General features: G+C 38.2%; 1 protein-coding gene across 1 annotated transcript in view; it reads right to left on the bottom strand.

Moving 5' to 3' along the window:
- Positions 1–8888: 8888 nt before the first annotated feature.
- HCN1 (hyperpolarization activated cyclic nucleotide gated potassium channel 1) overlaps positions 8889–13192 on the bottom strand; it is a 191514-nt gene continuing 187210 nt past the window's right edge. The window contains exon 8 of the mRNA XM_068176681.1: positions 8889–11625. Coding sequence (XP_068032782.1) covers positions 10796–11625 — 830 coding nt within the window. The 3' untranslated portion in view covers positions 8889–10795. The remainder of the gene's footprint in view (positions 11626–13192) is intronic.

Consider the following 13192-nt stretch of genomic DNA (forward strand, 5'->3'; position numbering starts at 1 on the left):
AGAGAGGCCCCTGTACTGCTCAGATTTCAAACAGAAAGCACATTCTAATCTCAAAAATTAAACAAAGTTGATAACAATATTTTTGAAATCGAATTTAAATGACTTCTTGAATGACAGCAATGGCTGTCACACAATCCAAGCATGTCCTGAAAGAAACACATGAACGGCTGTCTTCTTACATACCAGCTTTTGCAGGTATGAGTTCTTCCTATTTCAATTCTTTTGCAGTATTATTGATCCATAAAAATCACTGCACACACACAAAATCAGTTTGATTTGTAGTTAAATAGAATATTTAATTTCCTTCAATACAGAGCAAACATGCAAGGCTATGTTCAGCTTTTGTGTGGAGACAATACATACAAAACAAACATACCCTGGTTTCTGTATTACAGATGAGGATGCTAGGCTATAATCCACACAGAAGCATAAGCAAGATGCTTCTATCACGTTTTGTAATATTACCTGTTGCCCCTCTGCCACAAATGAAGACTGAGTTTTGGCTGTATAACTACAAGTTTGCTGACAGTTTTTGTTCCAGTTTATAGCAAGAGACAGAAGGGAACGCAGCCTAGCCTGCTGGCACCATAGTGTTAAGTGTGAGAGATAGTAAAAATACTTGTCAGCTGAGTGAACAGAAGAGGTTTGAGTGCATGCAGAAATAAGACTGCCTGAGGAAAAAAATTGGCAGTTTTACTTAAGAATTTTCCAGCATGAAGGACACTGCATTACCTGGGACATTTCACTACTTTCCCCCACTCCTCTGTGTTCTTCTCCTTCCCTCTTGCTTTTAACTTGAGGAGTGATTCCAGGGAACTTTACTTCTCCTAAGGCATCTTGCACAAGGGCTGTTCTACAATGCCCAAGCCAGAAAAGGTCTCCATATTAACAATGAAGTAGCAGTGGCTTTGACTTTGTGACATAAGGACGCAAGCATATTCAGACAATCTGGCTGGTGCTGAGAGGGCAGGAGCCGTGAGCACAGATGGCGACATTACCATAAAAAAAATCATAGAAAATTTTAAGTTGGGTGTGATCTCTGGAGTCTATCCAATACAGGTTCAAGACAGGTCTAGTTAGATCAGGTTCCTTGGGGCAGTGCTCAGCTTAGTCTTGTACACCTGCAAGGATGGTGATGTAACAGCCTCACTCAGCTTGTTTTCCAGTAATTGTGTGCCCTATTAGTAAAAAACATTTCTCCTTTACATCTATTTGGAAATTCATCTGTTCCAACTTATGTTCGTCACCTTTCAACCTACTGCTTGCATGGGCAAGAAGAGTCTGTGGTTGTGCTGCTGCATATCCGTATCCTCTGATCAGGTATTCACAGACAGGAATAAGGCCTCCCCAAGGCCCACCCACTTCATCTTTAGGCTAAACAAGCTCAGCTTCTTCATCCTCTCCTTGTCCATCACCCTGGATATCTTGTGTGTTCTTTGCTGGACTTGCTCCATTGTTCAATGGCTTTCCTCCACTGGGGAGCCCCAAACTGGACACAATACTCCTGGTTTAGTCCGATAAGTGCTGCATTGAGGGAATAGATCACTTCCCTCAGCCTGCTGGCTGCACCTTGCTAATAAAGCCAAGCATGTCAAGTGCTGCTTTTGCTGTCAGACAACAACCTTGGCTCAAGATCATCTTGTCATCCACAGGACTTGTCATGTCCCCAGCTCTTCTGCAAAATTGTTTTCTACATAAACATCCCTCAGACTGTAATGCTGAATAGCATTATTCCATACCAGTTGCAAGACTTTGCACTTGCTTTTTTGACCTTCATGAGATGTCAGCCCATTTTTCCAGCCTGCTGAGGACCCACTGAATGCCCTTGTCCTCTGTCATATTAACTTCTTGTCCACCCTGCTCCCTGTCAACTGTGGAGTGCTGGCAAATTTGCAGAAAGTGCACTTTGTCCCACTATCAGTTATAAAGTTATTGGCCTGAACAGTGGTCCCAGAGGGATGCTGCTAATTACTGACTTGTCAGCTGGACTGTGCACCCATCCCATGCAAAAGGTTGTACACATCATTTGAACTGCCTTAAAACAAGCAATGGTGGTAAATGGTCTGTTTGCCCCCCAAAAAGGAAGTAAATATTCAAGCTGGACTAGGGAAGACTAGGAAAAAAAGGTTAGTGAATGAACTGCTAAATGAATAACCCTGAGCAGAAGAGATGCACCCAAGCTGAATGCTGGTACTGCCATGAGACTTGGGGAACAAAGCTGAAGAATTTGTTCATAGTGCTTTGTACAGTGTGAGATTTCTTTACTCCAGCCCTTAAAGAAATTTCTCTGCTCAGTTCTATTGCATTCGGGTTTCTTTCTTGTATTCCAACACTATTCTCTAATGTTACCATAAAATATAAGAAATTACAGTAATAATCAAAACTTATTCCTAGTGATGTAACCTTAATCTTAGTATACAGTATAAATCTAATATATTATTTAAATTAGGGTTCTACTTTCTGGAAAAAAATAAAAAATAAAATGTATGAAGTATTACATTTAGTATTTTTATAACTGGTTAACAATTTAAGGTTAGGAAATATTTTCAGCTAAATTTCCCTGCACCGAAAGTTTAAAATTAATAGTTTTAACTACAACATTCTTCTGCTGGCTGAAAAAACATCCCATTAGCCACTGATGGTATTGGATGCCCTTAGCAATGGCTGGAGACTACAGATGGCTGTAAACAACTTAATATCCAAGGTGCAGTCTTTGGATTCAAGGTATAGAAGGTTGGGTTGTACTGCTATCTGCATAAAAGCCCATGCACAAGATTTAGATATATGTAGATAACTGTTTCAGCTTTGTTTTATTCAATTTGGTTTGATTTATATATATATTTATACATTACTGAATAGCTTTCCAAGACTTTGCTGTAAGGGCATATATTCAAAGTGCTAGTATCAATAAAATTTCTACTAATTTACATGAGGCCTATTGAGTTAAGATGTTCCATCAAAAAATGCAGTTTGTATGAGTGTTCTTAGATGTTAATGGTTGAATGAGTGACTTCTCTTTTCCTCCCAAAACTCATTTGTTGTAGGGTGTTAGGTGTAGTTATTGTAGTCACTATTTATTTATCCTAGATTTGATATTATTACCTGTGATGAGCTTGCTTTTCCCCCAACTATTGTATTAAAACTTAATGTATAAATAGGTAGAATTCAATCATATTCCAGTTATTTTATTCTAGATGAATTTCAAACTAATGAATGGTGCTCTTTAATATTTGCAGGACATACTATGAAACAAACAAGTAGCCTTTCCTGATTATAGTCTCTGTCTGCCAAAGACAGTTTTATCACAGTTTTCTGGGACACTGTCATGATTTGTTGACTTTCACCATCACTACAGTGATGTTCTGGCTTCACTCCCAGAAGCCAACAAATGACTTACAGGATGTGCAAAAAAAAAAAAAAAAAAAAAAAAGGAATTAAAAAAAGACGATAGGGTGATGAGTAGGATCTAAGTTAGAAGAAATATTTGGAAAAAACTTCATTGGAAATCTCATATGCTACTTATGCTGTGTCCCAGCCTCCACCAAGCCCTGAACAGAAGTATTTTTTGGGGTTTTCATCTCAGTAATTTGGACTGATGCACATTAAACTTGTTTCTGCCTGTGCTGAAGTTTAATTAGCAATGTTGACAAATCTTGTGCACATTTTCCAATAAGAAAAGTAACAGCAATACAATATCAATGCAATAGCAATGTTATTGTAACAAGAAAAAAGAATACTACAGCATGTTTCTATGTAGAAAAGGTACAACACGGATTCATGATATCAGTGAACATAAAATACCCAAAATACCCACCAGTTTTGTGCTGTTCTTGGTCATGTCTCTTATATCCTTCTTCTAGCAGGCCCATCTCTGATATCAACAGAAGGAACCAGCAAAGTGAGTCTATCAATTTTCAGTACCCAAAATAAATAAAATAAATTACCTGAAGGAAGTCCAGTACTTGTGGCAGAAACAAGAAATTAATTTCTCCTGCTCCTCCTGCTTTATTGCTACCCTCATGACAGAGCCGCTTGGCAGCCTTAAATAGGACATGACATGTTGTCCTCTTTGCTCCCGTATCCTTTTCAGGTCCTTCAGGGAATCTCAGCACAAATGCCTTATTTCAAGGAAATAATTTTCTTCTGCCTCTGGCAATTCTCTTTGCCTTTCATCTACTCATTGTTATTGTCACTTTTGCTCTTTTCATTGTGCTTAGGCAATGACATCAGTATTTCATATTACCACTGAGAACCTTCTCCAAACACATGAGAAAAAAAGGAAAAAAAATGCTAAAGAACCATCATTCCACTTGATGCAATGAAATTTTTCACCTATCACAGCTGAAATGATGAAAAAACTGTTCTAGAACAATTTGTTTATGTTCCAGATATTTGCATGTCTGTCTTGCACAGGAGTACTAGGGACAGGATAAGAGAGCAAAAATGACCCAAGCAGAGTGCAGCAATAAACAGTATGTGACCTCATTAAAAATCATGGACTTGAAATAGCCAGTGTAACCATATGACATATGGTACTCTGTGCTAAGTGTTGTCTGCTGTAATAACACTGCTTACACTATGGAAGTTTACCCCAGATATGTCAGTTTTTGCCACTTATTAACAATGTCAACTTTCTTTTTCTTAGCAAGCTGTTAAAACAATGACAGAAGACTCGTTAAAAACATGACTCCTCTCACAGAACACTTCACTGCCATAGAACTGGGCAAGAAAATCAACAGATATATAGTATTCATCTTCCCAAACTCCAAATCTAGGAGATGACATATGTGAAATACTTTCATTATGATTAATACAGCTCTCACAGAAAACAGAAAAACAGTTGGAATGCTTATTTATAGAGGATCAAAACCTTAGGGATTTGTAATGTCCTCTTGTTGTTGTTGTTGTTGTTGTGCTGGGATTTCTTATTCTGGGACATTAAAATGTGTACAAACAAAATGGGAGATTAAAAGCATAAAGATGCAGTTTCTCACTTTCTGGCTCAGATGTTATCTTTCATCTAACCCACAGACAGATTACACAGTGGACACACGCTACCTTAAGTCATATATGTATTGGTGAAAAAATATTTTTTTTTTTTTCATTGTCTAAAAGCTTGTTTTCTGATGTTATGTACTAAGATTAGCATACACTCTTATAATTTCTCTGTCTGCATTAATTCAGTCAAGGTTTTCACTAGCAGCTCTGAATTGTGTCCACATCCTTTTGTTTTGCAAAAAAGACATGAACAAAAGCAACAGCCTTGAACTACACCATCTGTATTCTTTTTTGTCTGGTGGATCTGATGAACAACTTCTTGCTATTGGAGAAAACAAAGGAGATGTCAAAACCATTCTCTAGAATATTTCCATGGCATTCACCATTTCTGCCAAGAGCACAATTATCTGTGATATCCAAGTGAATCAGTGAATGTACTTGAGTCCTTCCTGATGGAGGGCATCAGCATAATACCAGTTGGTAAAATGCATACATGCATTTCCTTTATCATGTCCTGTTGTTTTTTGGCATTTTTATGGGTTTTTTAACCCCAGATTTCTTAATCTTTTTTTGATATTTAACATGCAGGTACCAGCTAAACTGAAATACAGTTGAGACGCACGGTCTACAGATATTGGTACATATTTCTGTTGCCAAGATGATGTAGCAGAGGATGAAAACACATTACAGACAAAACGGATATTGACTAGCAGATTTTAAAAAGTGAAGTCTGCAATTGCAATATAATCTACTTTATCATAGAAGTTTCAGATGCAAATTGATCAGTCTGGTTCATATTTGGGAATATTTCTGGTTCTTTGTAAGACCACATCTAATACTGCTGTCCATCTTCTCGCTTTACCTAGATTTCCTGTTGAAGTGGACAATGACCTGGCAACAGTTACTGCTCACATTACCTCTTAGCTGAAGTAGAGGAATAAATATAATTAGACGTAAATCTTCCAGCACTTAGAAAAAATTAAATGCTACAAAAGACTGCAGGCCTCTCCTCAAAAATACAGACTGCACATCTGTTGTAACAAACACAGCAAACCCATTGTTAATGTTGACTTTGCAGAGAAATAAAAAACCCAATTCAAGAACAGCCTGGCCTAGGAACCCAAAATGCCTAACTGCCCACATGGAAACTGAAATCTGCAGCTATTGTTCTCTGATACACACAAACTTTTTAAATTTCAAAACCAGATCTCTACTTAAAACCTCTACACTGCAGTGAAAACAGTAAACAGACTGCACATATTTGGCTTTCTGAAGAAAAGGTGTTTAAGCATGAATAGTGGCCAAACTCAATGGACCACCCACAGAACATTGCATATTTTGTGACGTTAAGATGATCAAGATGATGATTCACAGGGCTAAGTATGCAAGCACTGGGTACTGATTGTTGGGAAAAAATACAAATTCAAAATTCACAGCATGTATTTCTCTTAGGACATAGTCTAGGACAATATTTATGCTCTTACAGTCCCTTGTTTCAAAAAAAAATAAAAAAAAGGAAAGAAAGTCCAAACCACTAAAGAAATAAATTTACACACCCAATTCTAATAGGGTAATGCTTGTAGCTCAGACCTATGATTTATAAAGAAACACTTTCTGTTCCTATAGTGTAGCAATTTTTTTTTTGTCAACAGAGGACTTTTGAACAGCAGAAATTACTGTCACTGAGTACTCCCACAGCAGTTGAATTTCAGGTTAATTTAAAAGCTTCCCATCTTGTTTTTCAAATAAAACACTTTTTTCTTCACTGAACAATGTCAGTTATACAGGAGAAAGCAATGCACCTGTATAGAAATACTGAAGTCAGTGTGAGAACTCAAATTTTGAAAACAAACTATTAAGTTTGCCTCTTAATGACATGCACCAAGGCATGAAAGTTTGCTATTCAGAATAAAATTTACTTTGGTTCCAGTCCAAGGTAAGGTAGGAAGCAGGCTGAGGTAGATAGATATATTAGAAATTAAGAGATTCTAAAAATATATAAATTAATATGTAAATACACATCAATATCATGTGTAGTGATATGAAATACCACTTAAGAACAACCCTTTGCTTTGTTTGGTTCTGGATACAAACATGTATGAAATAATAAGACTGGACCAGACAGCAATGTATACTCTGTGAAGTAGTCAAATGCAGAGATTTGAACTAGATTTTGCTGCTTAACAAAATTCTTCTGGTTCAAAGCTCGTGTTTTTGAAAATCACTTCACTGCCTACCACTTGAATAGAGCTATATCTTAGCAATGCAAAGTAAAAAAAAAAAAAAAAAAAACCAAAAAAACCCCCAAAAAAAAACCAAACAAAAAAAAACCAAAAAAAAAAAAACCCAACAAACCCCCCCCCCCCAAAAAAAAAACTAGTGAAAGGAATTCACAATACACTTTACAGTGCAAATTTAAAATACAACTACCCATGCTTGCTTAAAATCAGTTTATCAATTTAGGATTCAATTGATCCTACTAAAGGTAATGTAACACACACAATGTGCTATTGATTTGAATGGACTGTGCTTTTTAATTTACAATGGCCTAAAATGTGATTAATGAACTTTGCTTCCATGTCAATGGTGCCTTGAAATCTCAACTCTTATACATAAATTCAGAGGTACATCATCTGGGATTAGCACACACAGTAAGATAAAGTGAAAATATGGTAGAATACACTTTCCTTAAGTTACACTAACAACTATTTGCAATTCTCCCCCTGGATATTTAATATATAAAAACAAGCTTAACTTTCAAATATTTACAGTCATGATATATTTCTGATAAATGGTAATAACTTATATGAGATTTTTTTGGGAAAATAAATTTCTTTAATCTGCCGAGGAAACACATCTTAGGAACTGCTTGTGTAAAGCATGTAGTATCCTTGAATTTCTAAGCCTTCTTATTTCAGGAATGCACAGAATTACTCAGGCAGCTTTTTCTCCACCTCCCCACACTCAATGCATATCACTTTTGGGCACAGAATAAAGAAAAGAGATAAGCAAATAGTTCTTCTTTTATGGTAAAGCAAAACTTGGCTCAGTTACACAGATATTGGAAGGAAAAAAAAAATCATGGTTTTATTTTTTATATATTTTCTTCAATTTATTAATAATCTTTTATATTTGTTTATTTATGGCTTTGAGCAAAGACAAAAAAAATCTAACTCATCCCTGATCATACAATTATTGTAAGAACCAGATCTGTAGTCTTCCCAGCAGCAGTAAGATCCAACCTTTTTCATTAATACATTTCATCTCGTACAGATGTGAGATTTCATACTTATGGGCCTACTTATGTACAGAGAAAATAGGTCACTTCTGAAACTAGCAATGGACCTTTATATTACAGGAATGTGAGTCATTTGTTTCTTAATCTAAGTATATATACATTCATACATACATATATATATATACGTATATAATTTTATACCCTGTACCTTTTTTTTTAAATTAACATACAAATCCTAGATATTGTCCACTCTATTACAAAGTCATTAAAAATTATTTATGGTTTCACTGAAAGACCATGTGAATTAATATTTTTTCATAGTGCTTAAAATAAAATAAAAATATATATAAAAATATTTTGCTACTAACCCCATTTCTCCTATTAAATGTAAACCTTAAACAGTTTTCAAGATCAGTATATGATCTTAATTAACTGACAGAATTTGTTAGCATTAAAATAATATAAGGGGTATTGTACTCATAAATAAATGGTCTTGCAGCGTATCCATAATGTTTGAGACACTTTTTTAAGCAATCATTTCCCCATTTCCACTCCAGGTCACTTAAATTAATGGCAGCAGCATGTTAGTGGGTTAATTACATCGATCTTTACTGGTGAATGTGAGTCAGCAAAAAAAAATGGAAGATTAAAAAAAATTTTATTTGATGTACCACTTTAGTAAAAGGAATAACAGGCAGCACGGGTTCAAGCTCTGTTAACTTTAGAGAATTTACTTGGCTCTCAAGTACATCTGAATTCACTGCATTACGTAGTTTGTGATGTTATTTAATTTTTCCATGCATCGTTAAACTCAGCATTGATGGGAAGAGGAGAACTCCTTTGCATCCATTTCCTTAACAGAGTCAGCTGGGTTTTAAGGAACAGAATATATGCTTGCGTCATATCCATAATGCTGATTTTTCAGTGAGTTAAATTATGACACATTTAGTTTCAATCTCTATTTAATGTGACAAATCAGGCACAAACAATTACGAATTTTTTTTCTTTTTTTTTTTGTGGATAAGATAATGTGAAGGTTTGAGCAAACAAAACAAAATGTTCACAAAACAGTATGCTTTAACCCTGCTTTCTGTCACCATTTCCTTTCTGTTTTGAAGACATAAAAAATAATAAACCTCATACCTATGGGCTATGTTTGACACTACATGCCTTAGGATAAACTAACCATTTAATTACAATATACACAGAGCAAATCGTGCATTTCCAGACAGACTTGATGCTATATTATATTTATTTTTGTAAATTAACACCACAGTCAACTACAAAACTACAGTGAAGACACAGAAAGCACCTGAAAGTCTAAATCAAGCTGTGGTTTACAAATAATCCTTTAAATGAAAAACCTCACTTCTAGACTTAAATCAGAGATTCAAAGTCAGCATTATAGGAATTTTAAGGTAGACACAATTAATGAATGGTTATTATTTTCTAAGATACCGTAAAGCCTTTTCCTACTAACCAAACCTATTTTTATTGTCTTTTTTTTTTCAAAGCATGCATGGAATATTCTCAGATGCTATTGAGGGCAAGAAGAAGAAAAGTGATGGTATTGGTGAAGTACAAGCAGTTTGCAGGATCAAGCGTACAATTTTGCATAAAACATTGCATGTAAAAGTAACACTGTAGGTTTTAAGCCATTGCATTACAATTTAACAGTTGTGTTGCACTTAGCTTTAACAAATTTTAAAACTGCAAATTTTGAAGTGAAAAGCGGAACCTAAATTCCTAAACAAAGACTTTGCAATGGTACACCACACAGCATCTATTTATGCTTGGGTCTAAAAAGTTATTTACAATGGAAATACTTAGTCTTTTGAAAAGTCTTTAGCAGTGTGAAGATCAAAGTCCACCCAATTCTCTTAGACAACAGAAGGGTTGACATGCCATGATGTTACAACCTATCCGGAGGAATGCTAGTGCCTCCCTTTACACTGCAGGTGTTTGCAATATAATTCTCTTCCAATCTAAATTCCAATGGATCGTGCTAACATATGAAATGCAATGTGAAATAGCAACTGAATTATTCACGAGAAATTAACAACGTATACACAATAAATGAAGTAACAAATGTTTCAGAAATATCACTCAGTCAGTGCTATGTGTTAGTTAAATGGATGATTTTCTTTCCTTTTTTTTCTTTTTTTAAATATACTTGTTTGAAATTTGTCGTTGTGTTGACAATTTCCCCATGAAAACAGCCAATCTCATAAACAGAGAAATCTGTGAGGCTGATTTTAAAGTCAACACATTAAAAATAAGTAATATTAGCGCTAATTTTAATCTTCTGCAATGGTTGCAAAAAAGGAAGACGTGAACTCAAAACAAGTTTTTTTAACTGCCTTTATATATATATATATATATTTATATATATATATATATATATATAAATATAAAACTTTTACATTCGTTACATAGGGCAAAGCTGTCTAAATTATTTTTCTGATAGTAGACTGCTGGGGCACATTAGGAAACAGGCTAAAACAGTTCGGGGGATGGTGCTCGGTTTGTTGCAAGTCTATTGCTCACAGTCACCAGGGATCATAAGTTTGAGGCGAACCGCGGTTTGTCTCCCTCGGGCTCTGTGCTTAAGACTGTGGAAGAATCCTTTTGCAGCGGGGCCGCGGGCGGCGCGGCCCCGCGGTTCGGGGGGATGGCTCCCGAGGACATCTGCCGGAACAGCGAGACCCGCTGGGGCACGGTGGCCCGGCCGGCCGGGGGCACGCCGGGGCCCGGGGCGGGCTGCGGGAGGGAGGCGAGGGACTCCCCCACGGTGGGGTGAGGCCTGGCGATCAGGGTGGAGATCTCGTGGGGCAAGGAGGGCTGCGAGGCGGAGAGCGGCCGCACCTCCCGCGTCAGATTGGTGTTGTGGAGGGCCTGGGTGCTCTTGTGCACCTCGTTCTTCTGCGCGGCTCCCGGCGGCTGCTGCGCCGCCTGCGGCTGCTGCTGCTGTTGTTGCTGCTGCTGCTGCATGAGGGAGAGCTGCGAGGCGGTCGGCGAGGCGTACTGGAAAGTTCGGCCGGCCAGCGGGCTCTGTACCGGCGGGCTGCAGACGGCCGTGGTGTAGGAGCAGGGCGACAGGATGACTGCCTGCTGGGGCGGCTGCGTGCCGGGCGAGGGCGAGTGCAGGTTGGTGTGCGAGAGGCTGCTGCTGGTGTACACGGGAGGGGACTGCGTCCTGCCGCGCGACGACGAGGCCGACGTGCTGGAGTTGAGGGCTGGCATCTGCTGCAGGCTCACCGGGGCGATGGTCTGCACCATCTCCCTGTCGTGCTTCACGATCTGCTTCAAGATCTCATTCTCCTGGTTGTTGAAGACGCCGGTGTTGAGGTCCTTCTGGAACTTCTGCAGCAGGATCGAGTTCTTCTTCCCTTCACAGAGAGGCAGAAGTGTTAGTGAGCCCGAGGTGCAGGGGCAGAGAGTCCCGCCCTGGCTTTGTGTTTCAGCGCCCATCGCTGAGGACTGTCTGTTGTAAAAGCCTCAGCAGGCAGCGGGGTCTGAGTGGGCATCGCTGGGCCGGCAGCCCAGGGCAGGAGGGGGCTGTGCCACGCTGGCACTGCCGCAGCTCCCCGCGGCTATGCTCCGCATGCAGCCCGCCGCAGCCCTCCCCGCACCGCGGGCCTTCGGAGCACCGCCGCGCTCCGACACCTGGCCTTTCTCTGCCCCTTCACTTGCAGTTTACTGTTATTACAATTACATATAAGAACCCTAATTTCCTGAAGAACTGTCAGAAAATGTCATCGTGCTCTGCACCTACATCATCTTTCTCTCTCGCTGCAAAACCGTCTGAATTTCCACTAAAGAGTTACATATTTTAAAAGTACACCTGCCATCTAGCACATTTCTGGGAACTAGTTAATAGACATCAATAGTAACCAGTGTTTTTAAGTGTTTGTTAACTAATATGAACTCGTGGATAATATGACACCTGCTTCCACAGTGAAGACTGCTGTACACTGTGACCTGATGTCTCCTTGATGGCTCACAGTGTCTGTAAGATGTAGACGCTATTCTGAGTCATCAGATGCTTGGGAACACAATGGCATTCAACTGCTTTTTCTAATAAAACACTGCACTTCAAATGGGATTGCTACTTCAAGAACAGACTGGAGCTTTAGTGCTAATATTTTTCAAGCATATATATCTTAAAGTTAGACTGCATTTCCAAAGAGTCTTGCAAGACAAATTATAGGAGTTTAATGCATTGACTTTATGTGGAGAAATCCTCAGACTGAAATTTTCTTGTGAAGTTGAGGAAATGCCACCAAACAGGATAAGTGACTTTTTTATTTCAGCTGTATTTTAAAATGATTGCCTGTAATGATGATCAGAGTGCAGTTCTCCTGACTAAAGACTTTAGGCTTTGCCTAATACGTCCTGTTGGGCGGTCCCAAATACTGGAACAGCAAGTTTACACCTTTTGATAATCTGCTATACCCTTCTGCCTTTCACTTGCATATTATTGGACTGCTTTTCTGATTGCAGGCAGATCTAAGCAGTGCCAGTGTGCAGCCATCAAAGCTAGCAGTGCCCATGTTGTGAGGAAAATGAGAGCCCTGCTGCAAAGGATTAATTTACTTCAACAAACAACGGGTTTGTGAGTGCTGAGATGCTTCAGCTCTTCCCAGCATTATAGATGTCATCTGTAAGCAATTTATTTAGGAAAATGTCATCTACTGCTCGTGACACAGAATAAATCCTATCAAGTGCTGAAGGCAGCAAAAGAAATTGACAGGATTAATAAATAATACTAATGATAATTACAGTATGAAAAATAATCCTCAGAGGAATACAAGAGCTTTCTAGAACTTGGTAGTTTTTATTATTTAAAAGTGATATTGCAAAATTCTTGTCTGCACACATGTTTTATTTATAAATCAAGAAAACATTTACTGCAGCATAACAGAAAAAAACTTTTAAAGAGGGCTACTTTATCAT

The sequence above is a fragment of the Anomalospiza imberbis genome, chromosome Z (genome assembly GCF_031753505.1).
Source record: "Anomalospiza imberbis isolate Cuckoo-Finch-1a 21T00152 chromosome Z, ASM3175350v1, whole genome shotgun sequence".
NCBI lineage: Eukaryota > Metazoa > Chordata > Aves > Passeriformes > Viduidae > Anomalospiza > Anomalospiza imberbis.